The sequence below is a fragment of the Terrapene carolina genome, unplaced genomic scaffold (assembly GCF_002925995.2).
Source record: "Terrapene carolina triunguis isolate 2854851 unplaced genomic scaffold, T_m_triunguis-2.0 Scaffold23, whole genome shotgun sequence".
Taxonomy (NCBI): Eukaryota; Metazoa; Chordata; order Testudines; family Emydidae; genus Terrapene; species Terrapene triunguis.
In genome coordinates, this window is record NW_020664374.1 from 12,257,564 (window position 1) to 12,272,131 (window position 14,568).

Consider the following 14,568-nt stretch of genomic DNA (forward strand, 5'->3'; position numbering starts at 1 on the left):
ATGGGAGATGCCGATGACAGAGGCGTGTCCTATGCTCCACCCCTCTCACAGAGATTGATGCCTAAGTCCAGGCTGCAGGGAAGCAACTCTCTCTACTTGTGATCCACAGCCAGAACTCCCTTTCTTGGTGTCAGGCAGCTTAGGTGCCTGCCAGACTCCACACAAAACAGACGGGAAAAGAAAGACAAGGCCTCCCATATTCAGAGGTGAAAGTAAGCCGGTACTGTGTACCGGCAAGGGCCGGTACACCGTGCTGGACTAGACCGGCTTCCCCAGGCTGGCGCTTTAAAGGGCCCGGGGCTCCCTGCAGCAGCTGGAGCCTCCCGAGCCCTGGGGCTCCGGCAGCTGGGCTCAGGCAGCGCTTTAAAGGCCCCAGGGCTCCTGCCGCTGCGGGGAGCCCTTTAAAGCACCGCCCGAGCCCTGCCGCCTACCCTAAGGCTCAGGCAGCTGGGCTCAGGCGGTGCTTTAAAGGGCCCAGGGCTCCTGCTGCCTACCCTGGGGCCTTTAAATCTTGATTTAAAGGCCCCGCCTCTTCCAGTTGAGGTCACACCCCCACTCAGGACTTTGGCATACTGGTAAGTCCTTTAAGTTACTTTCACCGCTGCCTATATTACATTTAGCCGTGCAATTACGGTACTCACCTGGGATGTGGGGGACCCCAGTTCAATTTTCTATCCTGCCTGAAGGGGAGAAGGGATTCACTCTGGGGTCTCCCAGGTGAGTGCTCTAAACTCTGAACTATGGGTTATTCTGATGTGGGGCTTTCTCGGTCACTCTTGTTGAAGCCGTTCCATTCTGTATAAATAATTAAATATGCACTGGGCCAGAGGGAGAGAGAGAGAGAGAGAGACTGCCACTATAGTTCAGTGCCTAGGACACTCCATTGAAACGTGGGAGAACCCTGTTCACAGTCCTTCTCTTCAATAGACAGTAGGGAGCTTGAACCAGGATTTACCTCATCCTGGGCAAGTACCCAAATCACTGGACTACAGGTATATGGCAGGCAGCTTCCTCTTCCAAAAACCTGGGCTTTAAGTACCTACGTTTCTTTGTGGATTTTGACCTATTTTAGTAATTTACAGTAATAAAAATTAGGGGGTTAATTACTGGTAGAATAGTTGCCTACAAACAAATTAACCCATAAGGAACAACAAATTAAATTTGGTCTTTCATAAAACTCCTAGTATCAAGGCAAAGGAAAATGTTCTACTATAAGTTATATAGGACAATGCAAGGGTTAGCGTAATTATAAAATCTGAGTCAAATAAAATCACCACGTCAATAGTTTTTCCCACTGATGTTTACTCCCTTTGATTTTAATACACTAAGGCCTGGTCTACACTTACCCCCCAATTCGAACTAAGGTACGCAACTTCAGCTACGTGAATAACGTAGCTGAAGTCGAAGTACCTTAGTTCGAACTTACCTCGGTCCACACGCGGCAGGCAGGCTCCCCCGTCGACGCCGCGGTACTCCTCTCGTATAGCTGGAGTACCGCAGTCGACGGCGATCACTTCCTGGTTCGACTTATCGCGTCTAGACAAGACGCGATAAGTCGAACCCAGAACTTCGATTCCCAGCCGCCGAACTAGCGGCTGGGTGTAGACATACCCTGAGAGAAGCTTCACACTGAAATGAATCCCTACTTTCTGTAGCCCTACAGACAATGGAAGTTGGTAGGAAAAACCTTTATTTTTATCCCTAAGAGTAAATTTTTTTCAAAAGAACCTAAGTCACTTAGGAGCATGGGTCTAACTGAAAGTCAATGAGACTTAGCCACTTTTGAAAGTAGGCTCCTTAGTCACATAGGTGCTTTTGAACATAAGCACTTGAATAGTCTTTGACCAAATCTTACCTTCAAGCACATGAATAATCCCATTTAAATCAATAGCACTACTTGCTTAAAGTTAAGCACATACTTAACTGTTTTGGCAGATCAAGGGCTTAATCTAAAGAAATCAGATTTTCAAATGAGTACAGTTTTATTGGGTAATGAGTTCTTTTGAAATTCTCACCATAAGTGTTTCAATGGGAGCTATTGGGTGCTAAGTGTTTTAGAAAATCTGTCCCTGGCCCTGGCCATCTGGCTTTGCTTATACTGGCAATACCACTGCTCAGAATTTATAACTACAGTACATACATTTAAAACTCACTTAAAATCATAGAAATAGTCTAAAAAGTTATGAATACTGCTCATCTCTTATGAGATGGATTGTATTTATACCATTAGGAATCTATTATTGTTTTTTAAACTCCCACCCTACTACACTCCTAGCAAACGTACGCATATAAGGAATTCAAGCCACACAAGTTTTGAATTTGAAAATCCTTTCAAAATCATTATAGTCATTGGACTTTAAATATAGAAACAGAGCAATAAAAATGTATAGGAATTATGTTTTTTTCCCCTTTTCCTCTTGACTTCTGTATATATTTGTATTTGAAGGCATGTAATTTGCTGAAACTCACAATTAAACAGAACAGAAAATTAGAAGGTTTATACTTACTAACTACATTAGCTTGTCCAGTAAAGATGGTATATTGCAGCTCATATGAGACCACACTGAACTCATCATCTGACGTCCAGTGGACAGTGATTGTGTCGTAAGAAGCTGTACAGAGCTCTTCTCTAATGGTTGGAGGGTTAGGAGCTGTGAAAAACCAAGAACAACTGTTAAGGGAAGGAGCTGACTGACTTAGTAGGGTACTTTCCCTTTCACCTCTGAAATTAATGTGCAAATTTTAGATGGGATTTTATGGCCATATTGTACCACAGATTTTTAGGCAGAACTTAAAAATGTAGGGTTGGAAGGGCCCTCAGGATGCCAACTTCTTGCTAATGTCAATGGGAACTTCTTAAAAACGGATGATGTGGCCCTTAGATGGGTAGTTTAAAAATCAGTCTCCAGGAATTCCTGTCATAAAATTTCCACCCTCCCTGGGGGCAGATCTTAAAAATCCTTTCACATCTAAGTAGCTTTAATATGAATAGCCCCAATGAGGTCAGTGGTACTAATGACTCACAGAGAAGGTTGTACAAAAATGACCCAATTGCACCTGAATTAAAAGTAAAGGAAAAAATGGACTACACATGTTTTTTGCTGGCATTTCTCAGACTGCCATGAGCACTTTAAAAAAAATCACAATAGAAGAGTCTATTGTTCCTTTCCCAGCAACTTTATTTTAACATAACATTTTAAAATTGTATTTTGCTATTAAATATGTTTATATTTTAAAGCTTCTATTTTATTTATGTGTTATGCAAGGATTAAAGAGGTAGACTTTGTTCCAAACAGCATTTTTCATTTATGTAAAAGAGGCAACTGAGAGGAAATGCTCAAATGTGACCATGATTTGTGCTGCTCTAAATATTGTATCACAGAAGCTTGTCAGCGCATTTTTTTCCAAACCGAGGAACCCTTGGGACATATGGGTATTAACAAAAAGGGATGAAAATAAGAACATTCATTCCAGAATGGGAATATAAGCAAAAGAAAAAGAAAACAATTCTCTGAAAGGGATATTGATGCAATTTAGATAGTGTATATTAACTGACGACATATTGTGAGAGAGTCTATTGCTGTGTTGCTACCCTGAGTTCTCTTTGAAATATTAGAGATTGACATTCATGGCTTTTAGAAATACCTGACTTTCTATCAGAATAACTTACTGGAGATGTTTTTTTAAACGCTGTTGTATCTTATTCTTCCTCCTCCATATAGTGCCGTTCCTTCAGTTTAGAAAAATATGATTAAAAGGAAATAAATTGATCTTTGTATCTAGGCCGGGGATCCAATTTTGTGGGATTGTAATACACTGAAATGCTTGTGCTTTCATTCTCTTACATGCCTAGTGCAATAGGATCCCAATCCCAGTTGAGGCTTCTAGGCAGTACCATAGCACAAATAATTAATAATAATTTAAGGGAAGATGATAGTTATTATAATTGATAGTTAAATGGTAACTATTATAAAACTTAAGGGAGGAGGAGCCTAAGAGATTGAGGCACCCAATTCCCATTGAATTTCAACAGGGATTGAGTGGCTAATTCCCTTCATCCCCTTTGAAAACATCAGTGTGAATTTTCTCTTTTTGTGCACACATAGGGGTTCCCACTGAAGAGTACAGATATTCATGCTCTAAAATCACAGAATAGAGGGAGGATTTGAGACAGAGTGGGAGGATTTTATCCAATGCACCTGCTATGTACCTAGACTTCCCTGAAACTAGAATATGGGTGATGTTTCCGGAGCATTATTTATTTCATGAACCAGCTAGACTACAATAGTATACATGGAATTCCTCAAGATGTGAGGGGAGTTCCTTGCCTGAAAGTGGCTTTCCACATCTTTCAAATAAATTTAGATGTCTGAATGCAAAATCCATCCTTGGACCTGTAGCCCCCAGGGCTTTTGGTCTATAAAGCAATGAAATAGATACATCTTTATAAGTTGCTTATTCACCAGTAGTAAATGTAATAGGGGCAATTTTCTTTAATTGGTAATCCAAGTACCAATTTATCTTAAAAAAATTAACTATTTCAGAGCATCATGAATGAGGAAACACAATAGAATAGAAATTGTTTATAAAGGGCTAGAGACTGCAACATTTAATCATCATTGTGAATAGAACTTCATTTCACAAATAGCTCCATTGTTTTCAGTGAAACTCCTCATCAACTAAGATACTACTCATAATGAGGAAAGGGAGTAAATTCTGGCCTTACAGGTTTCAAATTATAATACAGAATAGCCAAGCATATAGGACTACTGACGTATATATAATTTCTTTATTTTAATACTCATGTATGAGATACAAGAAATCTAGGTAGATTGAATTTTGTGCTCAGACACTTTGGATTTCCTGTTTGTATTTTGCAATTTGAGCCACACATTATTAGTATGAAAGACTAATCTGGTAAAGACATGGGTAGGTAGGCCATTCTTGACTGGATAGCCAAATAATGAAAATGTTAGATTAAAAATGTCTAGCTAAACAGACCTATTATGTTGTTTCCCCAAACCTGAGTGTGTGTCATTTCACAGAACTGTGCAGAAGGGACAAGAAGAAGTCTGGTCTATTGTAGGATGAATTTGAGGAAGGGGGTAGTTGAATGCTGGCATCCCAACTGGGACAGAATTAATACTGGGGTGCCTTCTCTGGTGGCGTATGGCATGTCCTTGTGAAATCCCATCAAAACTGAGGCAAAATTTTTAAGTGCTCTTTGAACAATACCGTGTGTTTTTCATTTCCACATTCTTACTATTAGTGATGGCTGCTTATAGGCTGTCCAAAATTAGAATCGCTGCCATGTTTTTTCTGTTTTCAATTAATTAAACTGAAATTAATTGTTCTAATTCTGGCACCAAAAAGAGAACAGTCTTGATTTCAGCAATTTGTTTTTCTTTGTGAATGATTAAATATTCTGTGATTGTAGATTACGCAATCTGTTTGGAAGGGCCCAATCCTGCAGATTTACTCAGGCAAAATTCCTATTTAACTTGATGGAATCTTTGAGAAAGTAAAAACTGTAGGATCAACCCATATAGCAGTGAAAAAAGATGCCACACATTATACAACCCTGAACACTGTCAGCTCCTTCAGGTACTTCATGGGTGAAGTGTACTGTATGTGTTGATACACAAAGACTTCTCTCATTGCTGATTCCTTAGTGCTGGTTATTAGAATTGCTTCTGGTTACTAATATATGGATAAACTGCCTTGAACAGCAACAGTAATCTGCCTTGAACACAAGGCAGTGCACAGCAGCACTGACCTAGGGGTAGAACAGGGAACAAATTATGATTCTGAGCCAGGATTCAGTCCCTACTTCCCCATCGCTCCAACGTGGGGTGGGGTTGGGGGAATCAGTGCACATCACGTACTGGGCTCAACTTATTTTCCCCTCCATGTCCACTTAACTGTGCTGGCCAGAGCACTGGGCAGGGAGGAGGGGACAGAGGCAAGACCTCACCTACTCCTCACTCTTGTCCCTCACTCCTTTCCCTTCCCCTGTGTTACGGGTAATCCATGCAGGGAGTCTAATGGGGATGGGACAGTGACAATCCTGGCCATACTATTTTACAAGTGAATTAATCGTTTAAAAAAATACCTGTAAGATAATCGAGGCATTCCAGCAATTTTTTCTCCCTGGTAAAATCAAGCGCAAAAGTATCGAAAGTATCATTGAGATTAATTTCAGGGATTAACACCTGGGAGGATGCAGTAGCCATGGAGACCCTATAATGGAAAAAACAAGGATGCAGTAGCTTTCACATTCATCTCCTAATCATCAGAATCATCAACCCAAAATTGTCACATTTTTACAACCATTTTAAAAAACATATTGATTTAGTGCTCTATCCTGTAGTTCTTACTTCTGTAAGCAAAGTCCACAGGGTCAGCCCATTACATGGCTGTCTCCCATTTTGCTATGTTGAACTTTTTTACTCTACAACGTTAACAAAATTATGATCATACATCAATAGGTTTTAAAAAATGGAAAAGCAGGGTTTTTTCCTTCTCCTGTTGAACAAAATTCTTCTTAGAAATATTTTTATTTGCGTCTGCTGTGTATTAAACAGCCCTGAACAGATGCTGTATCTCTCTCAACCACTGCCTTGTTAAGCAGCTTCCTGCTCCAGGCATTCCTTCGCACATCTGTCTCAAAAATTGTGGTTTTAGTTCAGACTGTCACATCTCCCCCAGTTGTTAAACAAGTTACATAATTTTTAGCTTCAAAAAGTGCAGAGTGAAAATTAAACAAACAGACGTCAGGATGTTTTATCTTGAAATGCTTAGCCTTTTTGTTGTAAAATGAACGTGCAGAATAATGTTTTTTCAAACCTGAAATGCTTTCTTGCCTAGCTCACATCAAAAATTGTATTTATTTTTCCAGTAAATGTCATGCATCTGTAGACGAGTTTTTTCAGGAAAATTAGGTCTAAGATAGATGCTGCATTTGGAACTTTTCAGGCGGATATTTCAAAGACATGTCAGCGGGAACCAGGAGTGTAAGTGGATTGTGATGTTTACAGAAAACTCAGGAGAGAATTCTCATCTATTTGAGCAAACAGATTCAGCTTCCTGCTATTACAGCAGGGAACAACTAATTGTGTCAATCTGGAGGCAGCAATACAACTTTCAATCAGTTGCATTTGTCTGTCATTCATGAGGCACAGATCAAAATATTTTCATTGCTCGGATGAACCCTTTTCCCAAAACAGAAAATTTCACTGCAGACCTGGCTCAAGAGATTAAAGTCTGACCTCCTATTCCTCAGAATTTTAATTTTCACGAATCCCTTTTGCTTCACATGGTCTTTGGAAAAGTACAATGGGAATGATTAAAAATGAGTTAGATCATCCATCTCACCAGGATTTTAAGAATGGTTTTCTGAAACTTTGCTGAATGAGGTTTCTCCTGTTCTATAATTGCAGTTAATCATCTTCATCATTGGTTCTGCTGAGACTGTGGCTGACACTCAGGTAATTATGTCAGTGTGGATGAGGTCTATTGTAGGGACTGCACGTGTAAGTGTTGGCATACAGTGGGGAAGTTTCTTGCACTCTTCCCCATTTTCACTAAAGGGTCAATAACAATCTGGCCTTAATGTTTCTATCCCTAAAGGAAAAAAAGACTCATTGGTTTCTTTTGGACCTTATATTACATTAGGGTTGCTCAAAATTTTTGTATCTGGCCTTCTGTACCAAAAGCCCCATACTGGGGTTGCTGGGAAGGACAGAGGTGCATTTGTGAACACAGCAACTGCTCCTGGGTGTCTCCACACACCCTATACGGAAAAGGTCTCTACCATGGCCCCGCATAGGCTGGACTAATGAAGGTATTACGCATGTAATGGCATCCATTTTAGGTGGATTTTGTGCCCCACAACCTAATGAGCAAATGACATGCTGTAGACCTATGGCCTTCTGGTTCAGAAGTAGATTTCACTTCCCCCAGCTCTCCCTCCAGCACTTCACTCATATAGCATCTGATTACTAAGGCTTTATGTAAAGGAAGTGGATTTCATTAACAGGATGAATAACCCACTAACTAAAAACTCCTGTGGTAAGCATGGTTTCCCACTGTGCCCACAGCAAAGAATTTTATACTGCATTCCCTTTGAAATATGTGCATGAAAAAATGCAGTGTACATAACTTTAAGAAATCAGTTTTAGCCACTGGAGCTCAGGGCCCTGTAGAGGTGACTGCATGCATACTCTAGCAGCAAGCAACGTTTTACACATCACTAGAGCTGAGAGAATCATTTGTGGTGAATAATTTATTGAACAAATTTAGCCTCTTCCTCCACTTTGTAAATTGTCTGTGAGCAGTTTATGATTTTCTCGGATTTATTCTTATTTGAAATTATTCATTGGTCCGTAGAGCGTTCACAAGTAGAGCTGGCCTAAACTCAGATTTCTGGCTCATGAGAAATTTTAACATTTTGAAGTGTGGTTTTGTTTTGATTCAGAAACCCATCCTTACATTTTCTTTTGGAAACACCGACACATGGTGTTTCTGAAACAAAATATACTCCCCAGAGTGACGGCTGCTGACTACAACTGACATTCTTGCTATTGCTATTAGCTATTAGCAGTGGTGAAACTCACAAGAATGTCAATTTCACTCAGCAGCTGCAAGGGTTCCCAGGATCTGTGGTTCCAGGGTAGCCTGCCATGTGGATTACTCTGGAGTCAGGGACCCCAGGCATTCCAGACTCCCAGGCTGGCTTGCTCCAGGATTGCCTATTCAGAAACTGAGCAACACAGGGACTCAGTTGGCAAGGGAGTCTGGAAGCCTTTGGGTCCCCAGCCCAGGAGCAGTCTACATGATGGGCCTGCCACAGAGCCATGGACCCTGGAAGCCTGGGGTCCCCTGCCCTGGAGCAGTCTGCATCAGGGGTCTCCCCAGCAGCCAATCAGGCAAGCTGGCAGGGAACCAGGCAGGGTTCCACTGGAACACTGACTATGATTTGGTGAAATTTCACAAGTAATTTCAGGTTTGATGAACTGGCATTTTCCAATGAAAATGTTTTGTGAGAAGATTTCCAACCAGCTCTATTCACGAACATTTTGTCATAGGTACAGGTCTATAATATGCAAGAAGCATTGATTAATTTTGACTGCACACACCTGTCACATGGTGTTATTACTGTTCTCTGACTAGATGAGTGAAACTCTTGCAATCACGGGTCTGGTGCAAATATATTAATGTTTATGAGTTCAAAATGGATTTTCTGTGCATATTCTAACACTCACTGAAAATGTATTGTATCTGCAAATATTTCTGCCCAAAGATTAATTCTCTAGAATATTGAGAAGTAGACAAATTCCCACACATTTACTCATGTTGAATTGTACTTTACTACATGAGTGGTCCCATTAACTTCAAAAGGACTGCTCATGGAGTAAAATACAATTCACCATAAGTAAAGGTGACAGAAACCGGTCTATAAAGTAAACACCAAAAGTGGGTCTAACACAGCCAAATCAAATTTAGGTTCCATGGCTGAGAATTCTATTACACATGGTAAAATTTACACATGGTGTATAAATCCATTGATGTCAATGGGACTAACTCAGAATATGTAAAGTTAAGGACATGTAATAGTCTTTGTAGGATCTGGGCTTAATTTTTTACTCAGGAATAAACTGACATTCCAAATCTACTCCCAACACTCCAGTGTATGCCACTGGTTTATATCAGAGATGAAGAAAAGAAAGCTCTGAGGGATAAAGGAGTTGTTTTGGGATTTCAGTCACCTGCAGAGGGTGTCTCAAAGAGGTAGAGTAAAAAATAAAATAAAGAACACCACAGATCCTTATGACTTAGACTAGGCCAGCACTTAGACTAGCTGTATGTGAAGACAAAGTGACCCCATACCCCCCAAAAAACCAAACAAAAAACAGTTGGACAAAGATGTAAATATTAGTAGAAAGACAAGCTCCAAATAGGAGCTCCACTTCATTTTTCATTATACTGTAGACTCCATATTATCATAGATACAGCTACTTTGCTTCCCCCCCCCCCATCTCAATAGAATATTGACACCTAATTAGACATTTTCATGGGAACATGTAGATTTTAATGAAATTCCAGCAGAATTTAGGCAGGGTTCCACTGAACATCTGTCTCCTCTACTGCCCTCTCACCCACGGAGCTCCTTGGCTGGCTGCCCAGGAGCCCAGTCTGCAAGGCTTGTGGCTCGTCAGCAGCCCAAGCTTCCGCTTCTCATGGCACGCCTGGCAGGCTACTAGGCAGCCAGGAGCCTGAAGCCTTATGAGCCCTGGCTCCTGAGCTTCCTGTTCCTTGGCAACCTGGGTTTCCAGGCTCCCCAGCCTTCAGCAGCTCAAAAGCCCTGGGAATGCTGGTTCCCAGGTTCCCCAAGTTATCTGGCTCCCAGGCTGAAAGCTGCCTGGTTCCTCACCTGGTGGGCCGCTGGGTTTTTTGGCAGCTTAGGGAGTCTCAGAAACAGTTTGAAATTTCGATCCTTCAGGAAAGTTCATTTTTCTTTCCACTTTGGATTTTTTTTCTTTTAATTTGCAATTTCCCATAGAACGGGGAATTACAGTTTCTGGCCAACTCTAATTATAAGTGTATTTATAGCCAAACTACCAATTAGTATTTATCAGTCTCCATGTAGAACTATGCCACCTTCTTCATCTATGGATGATGAAACAATACCTAAAACAGTTCCATCCTCATGTGTCTTTCCTTTTTTAAATAGATGTTTTGATTCAATATTATAGAAAGGCCCTTGACATTTCAAGGCAATACCAATGTTCATTAGTGTAGAATAAAGCAATTCAACCCCCATTTATTCTTTGAAGGCACCTACAGCAAGACAAGAGGGCAATCATAACCAATCAACCACCCAAACTGTAAGTTCTTACATCTGCCAGGAGGAAATTCCCTACCATGCCTTTACCTCTCAGTGATATTTTTAGCCGTCTGCAGGAAGCGCGCATGATCATTCTCCTTCAGAGACTGTTCAGCCTGAGAGATGAGAGACGTAGAGCGTTCAATGCACTGTTTGCAGTTTGCAATCTGCTGAGCCAGTTTTCTCAGTCTCACCACCTTGAACAAAAACATAAGAAAATAGTCATATCCACATGCTCACAAATCACATTAGCGTTTACACTTTGTGCTCATGGTCATAGTGCAAATGGGGTGTTAACATCAGTGGCTTAACTGAGGAGAAAGAGCCTCTTTTCAACCTGCTTTACTCATAGGCGACATCAGCCAAGTAAAAGCTATGGGCTATTTTACAAGAGGACTGATTTGTTCTTTCTACCTCAACTTTTTCCATACTGGAAACAGCAGAGGGGGGCCAAAACAAGCACAGCTAGCCAATTTTCCTTCAGCAAGAACGTCATTTCCTGGCACTTTCTGCTTACATGATAACTAAAAGGTATTTTGATAACCATTTCCCTGAAGTGATGAAAAATGTGTTAAGAGCAGTTTACAAAATTCATTACTTTTCGTTTAGTCCCGAATTGGTATACACAAAAATGACCTGAAAACAAAACTTGACTAAGGGGGTTGGTTCATGTTTACTAACGATAAATAAATGTTCATCCTTTTTATTTTATTATATGTTTGTTCAGATCCTAACCTGTTGTGTGGAATGAATTTGGCTACTCAGAAGCACAGCTATAAAGGGAGAATTGATTGTGCTTCTCCTATACGTAGCAAGGAAGTATCCAGTCCGGAAATCCACACGAGATATGACATTGTCCTGGAAAGTACCATTAGCTGGAAGGCTAGGGAGGGGACCAATCAATCTGCCTTTTAGAGACAATGTTGGCTCCTGATGCCTCTTAGTTCCTGAAAGCTCTGGGAATCCTTCCTATTTCTATAAAATCATCATCACCACCACCACATAGTTCCAACAGGAGGGGAAAAAAGGAAGGAAATGTAATAACTTTGGACCTCAGAAGGACATTAAGCCCTGGCTATGTATAAAATCAGGAAATTAATGATTAAGTGGAATAGCATAAAGATCATAATTGTATACTAAAGTTAACACAAACTCTAACAGTCTCATTAATTAAATAATAAACATTGTAGTTGCTCGTTCTGCTGCCAGATAATTGACTGCAATGGGAGTTATGCATCCTGAGTGGAGGTGAGGGTACATATTAATTTGTTTTAGGACAACTGAGTCCACAAGCAAAAATAAAATATTCCTTTTAGGAAATTTAAAAAAAAAGGTCAATGTTGAACAAGGCTGAAAATCTTTAACATTGATGTTTTCCCACAAAATACAAGCAATGAATGAAGATAATTTGCTACAGAAACGTACAAATTGTGAAGATGTTAATGTTCTGGCTGGTTCCTAATGTGATCTACTGCTACAGCATATTCACAGTGGTTGGCTGCTACTATTGTTGAGTATTCGAATGAAACAAACATTTGTTACCTGCTCTTCAAAGAAAAAAGATCATAATATACTTTCAGCATAATTCACTATTGATATAATCTACCAAACAGCATCTCCCCCCCCCTCACAAAACATTAAGGACTAGATTGCACATCCATTACTCACATTGGTGAGCACTTACTCACAAGAGGAGTCCCACTGAAGCCAGTAGGTAACTCATGTGCGGAAAGGGGCACAATCCAGCCCTCATTTAATTGATCGTTTCTCATGAACATGCTGTACGGGGGTAGGTAGATAGCTAGGAAAGGAGCCATTTGTTTAGATACTGTACATATGTTGGGGATTGTTCTGTGCAGAGCAAGACATGCTCTATGTGTGCGTTCATGAAGAGACAGCTTTTCAGCATATACTGCCCTAGGCAGTGACACGTTCACTGCCTGAACATGCAAGTTTTGTTCAACTCTTTCCTGTGGTATTCATTAACAAACCAAGTAATTAACTGAACAAATGTTACACAATGCACTTTAGGCACCAGAGGACACTTTCCTGGTTGGCAGGCCCAACGTCTGAACTAGTATTTTTCAGCTTCTTTATATAAACAATAGATGATAAATCTGGAAAGGAAGAACCTCCCTTCCCCTACTGCAGGAATGTCCTCTATACTTAACACATCTCATCTGTTTGACATTTAAATGCCTAATTCAGTTAAGTACACTTCACGTGATTACACAAGTATACAACAGTACATTAAGGGCTAGCTGTTGCACATAGCCACAGTCCCATGTCAGAGCCCTCATCCTTATAACAGCTGGAGCTCCAGTCTGGAGTCCATAGTTCTCTTGCCACAGTCACAGGCCAAAGGGGAGTTTGGCAGTATTGTGCCTCCTAGATCTCCTTTGTGGAATAGCTGATGATAAAGAGGGTGCAACATGCACTCTGTTCTATGGCTTCGCTGCTCAGTGCGAAGGAGGGAGGGACAGGACATGGCTCCACCCCTGCCTTGACCCATTAGCAGAGGCTAGCAGATATAGGTGGTAACTATCTCTGGGCTCCTTGGGTAGACCTAAACTAGAACATTTTGTACTTGTTTTCCAGCAGCTTTGGGCAGGTTTTCATGGCATGTTGATAAAAATCCCTGACCCCTGTCTATACCAGTTGGTAGTACTGGGATAGCTGTTGCATCATTGTTGGAAAACAGGTAGAAACTTTTCCAGTGTTGTGCAAGGACTCCCATTGTGCCTGGCCTCTGGAGGCTTTCTTGTGGCCTCACATTCCCATGCAGGGGGCTGCGAACAAACAGGTCTTTAATATTTGTTTTAAAATATTTCTTAAAAACAAATCATCAGCAGCAACCTTGTCAGTAATGAAGAGCCTCATCAAAACAATCCAGAGCGTGCAAGTGATGCAGATTTTAGGAAGGAGCCAGATATTTTTCAAGTATTTACGGGGTTATTAGAAGTCTGATTTTTTTTTTAACAGAAAAAAGAATGGGGCAGAGTCTGATCCTAGTTACACTGGACAAAATCCAAAGTAACTAATGAAATCTACAAGTTTTCATTGGTGTAATTGAGATCAGAATCTGGTGTAGGATCTTTTAAAGATGAAATCTATATGCATAATGGGCAGCTTCCAATGAATAGGAAGTTTGCCATGAATTTTGACGGTAGTAGGGTTGGTCTCAATGTACGCAGAAATACAGCCAAGAAGATTATGCAGAAGGCTGGCTTACTACATCTTGAAGGGAGATGTATTTTGTTAACATTATGAAGAACTTCAAGATCTGTCAAATAACGAATGGGAACTATGGTCTTCAAACATGTTGAAGTCAGCCCTTGCCTACAGCCTTTTTTATTTCAAGTTAATTGGAATATCTTGACAGCTAAGTGAACCATTTAACCTGCCCTTGACTTTATTCCTTGTCTGAGCTTTTCCCACACAAGAAGAATTTGTTTCACTCTTCCAGCTACTTTAGCAGCTAAAGAATAAATGCCATGCTCCAAAAGAAACAAGAATAATGATCTAAAACTAAGATGTTCCTTAATTTAGCAGGTAGCTAGATCAATTTTAATCTTGAATGTATATCTGAGATTTGCCTTATTCATTAGGTTGACACTAACAATCACTGTCCTGCAGTTATTAGGAAAGCAATGGCATTGAACTTACATTCCCAATATTTTTAG

The 14,568-nt window shown here is 40.5% G+C and overlaps 1 protein-coding gene across 2 annotated transcripts in view; it reads right to left on the bottom strand.

Annotated features, from left to right (window-relative positions):
- Positions 1 to 14,568, bottom strand: part of LOC113406219 (E3 ubiquitin-protein ligase Midline-1) — a 354,834-nt gene that overhangs the window by 17,790 nt on the left and 322,476 nt on the right. For both annotated transcript variants that reach the window (XM_026649567.1, XM_026649563.1), the window contains exons 5-7: positions 10,934 to 11,082; positions 6,113 to 6,240; positions 2,508 to 2,651 (exon numbers count right to left, since the gene is read on the bottom strand). In XM_026649567.1, the coding sequence (XP_026505352.1) occupies positions 2,508 to 2,651; positions 6,113 to 6,240; positions 10,934 to 11,082 (421 nt within the window). The remainder of the gene's footprint in view (positions 1 to 2,507; positions 2,652 to 6,112; positions 6,241 to 10,933; positions 11,083 to 14,568) is intronic.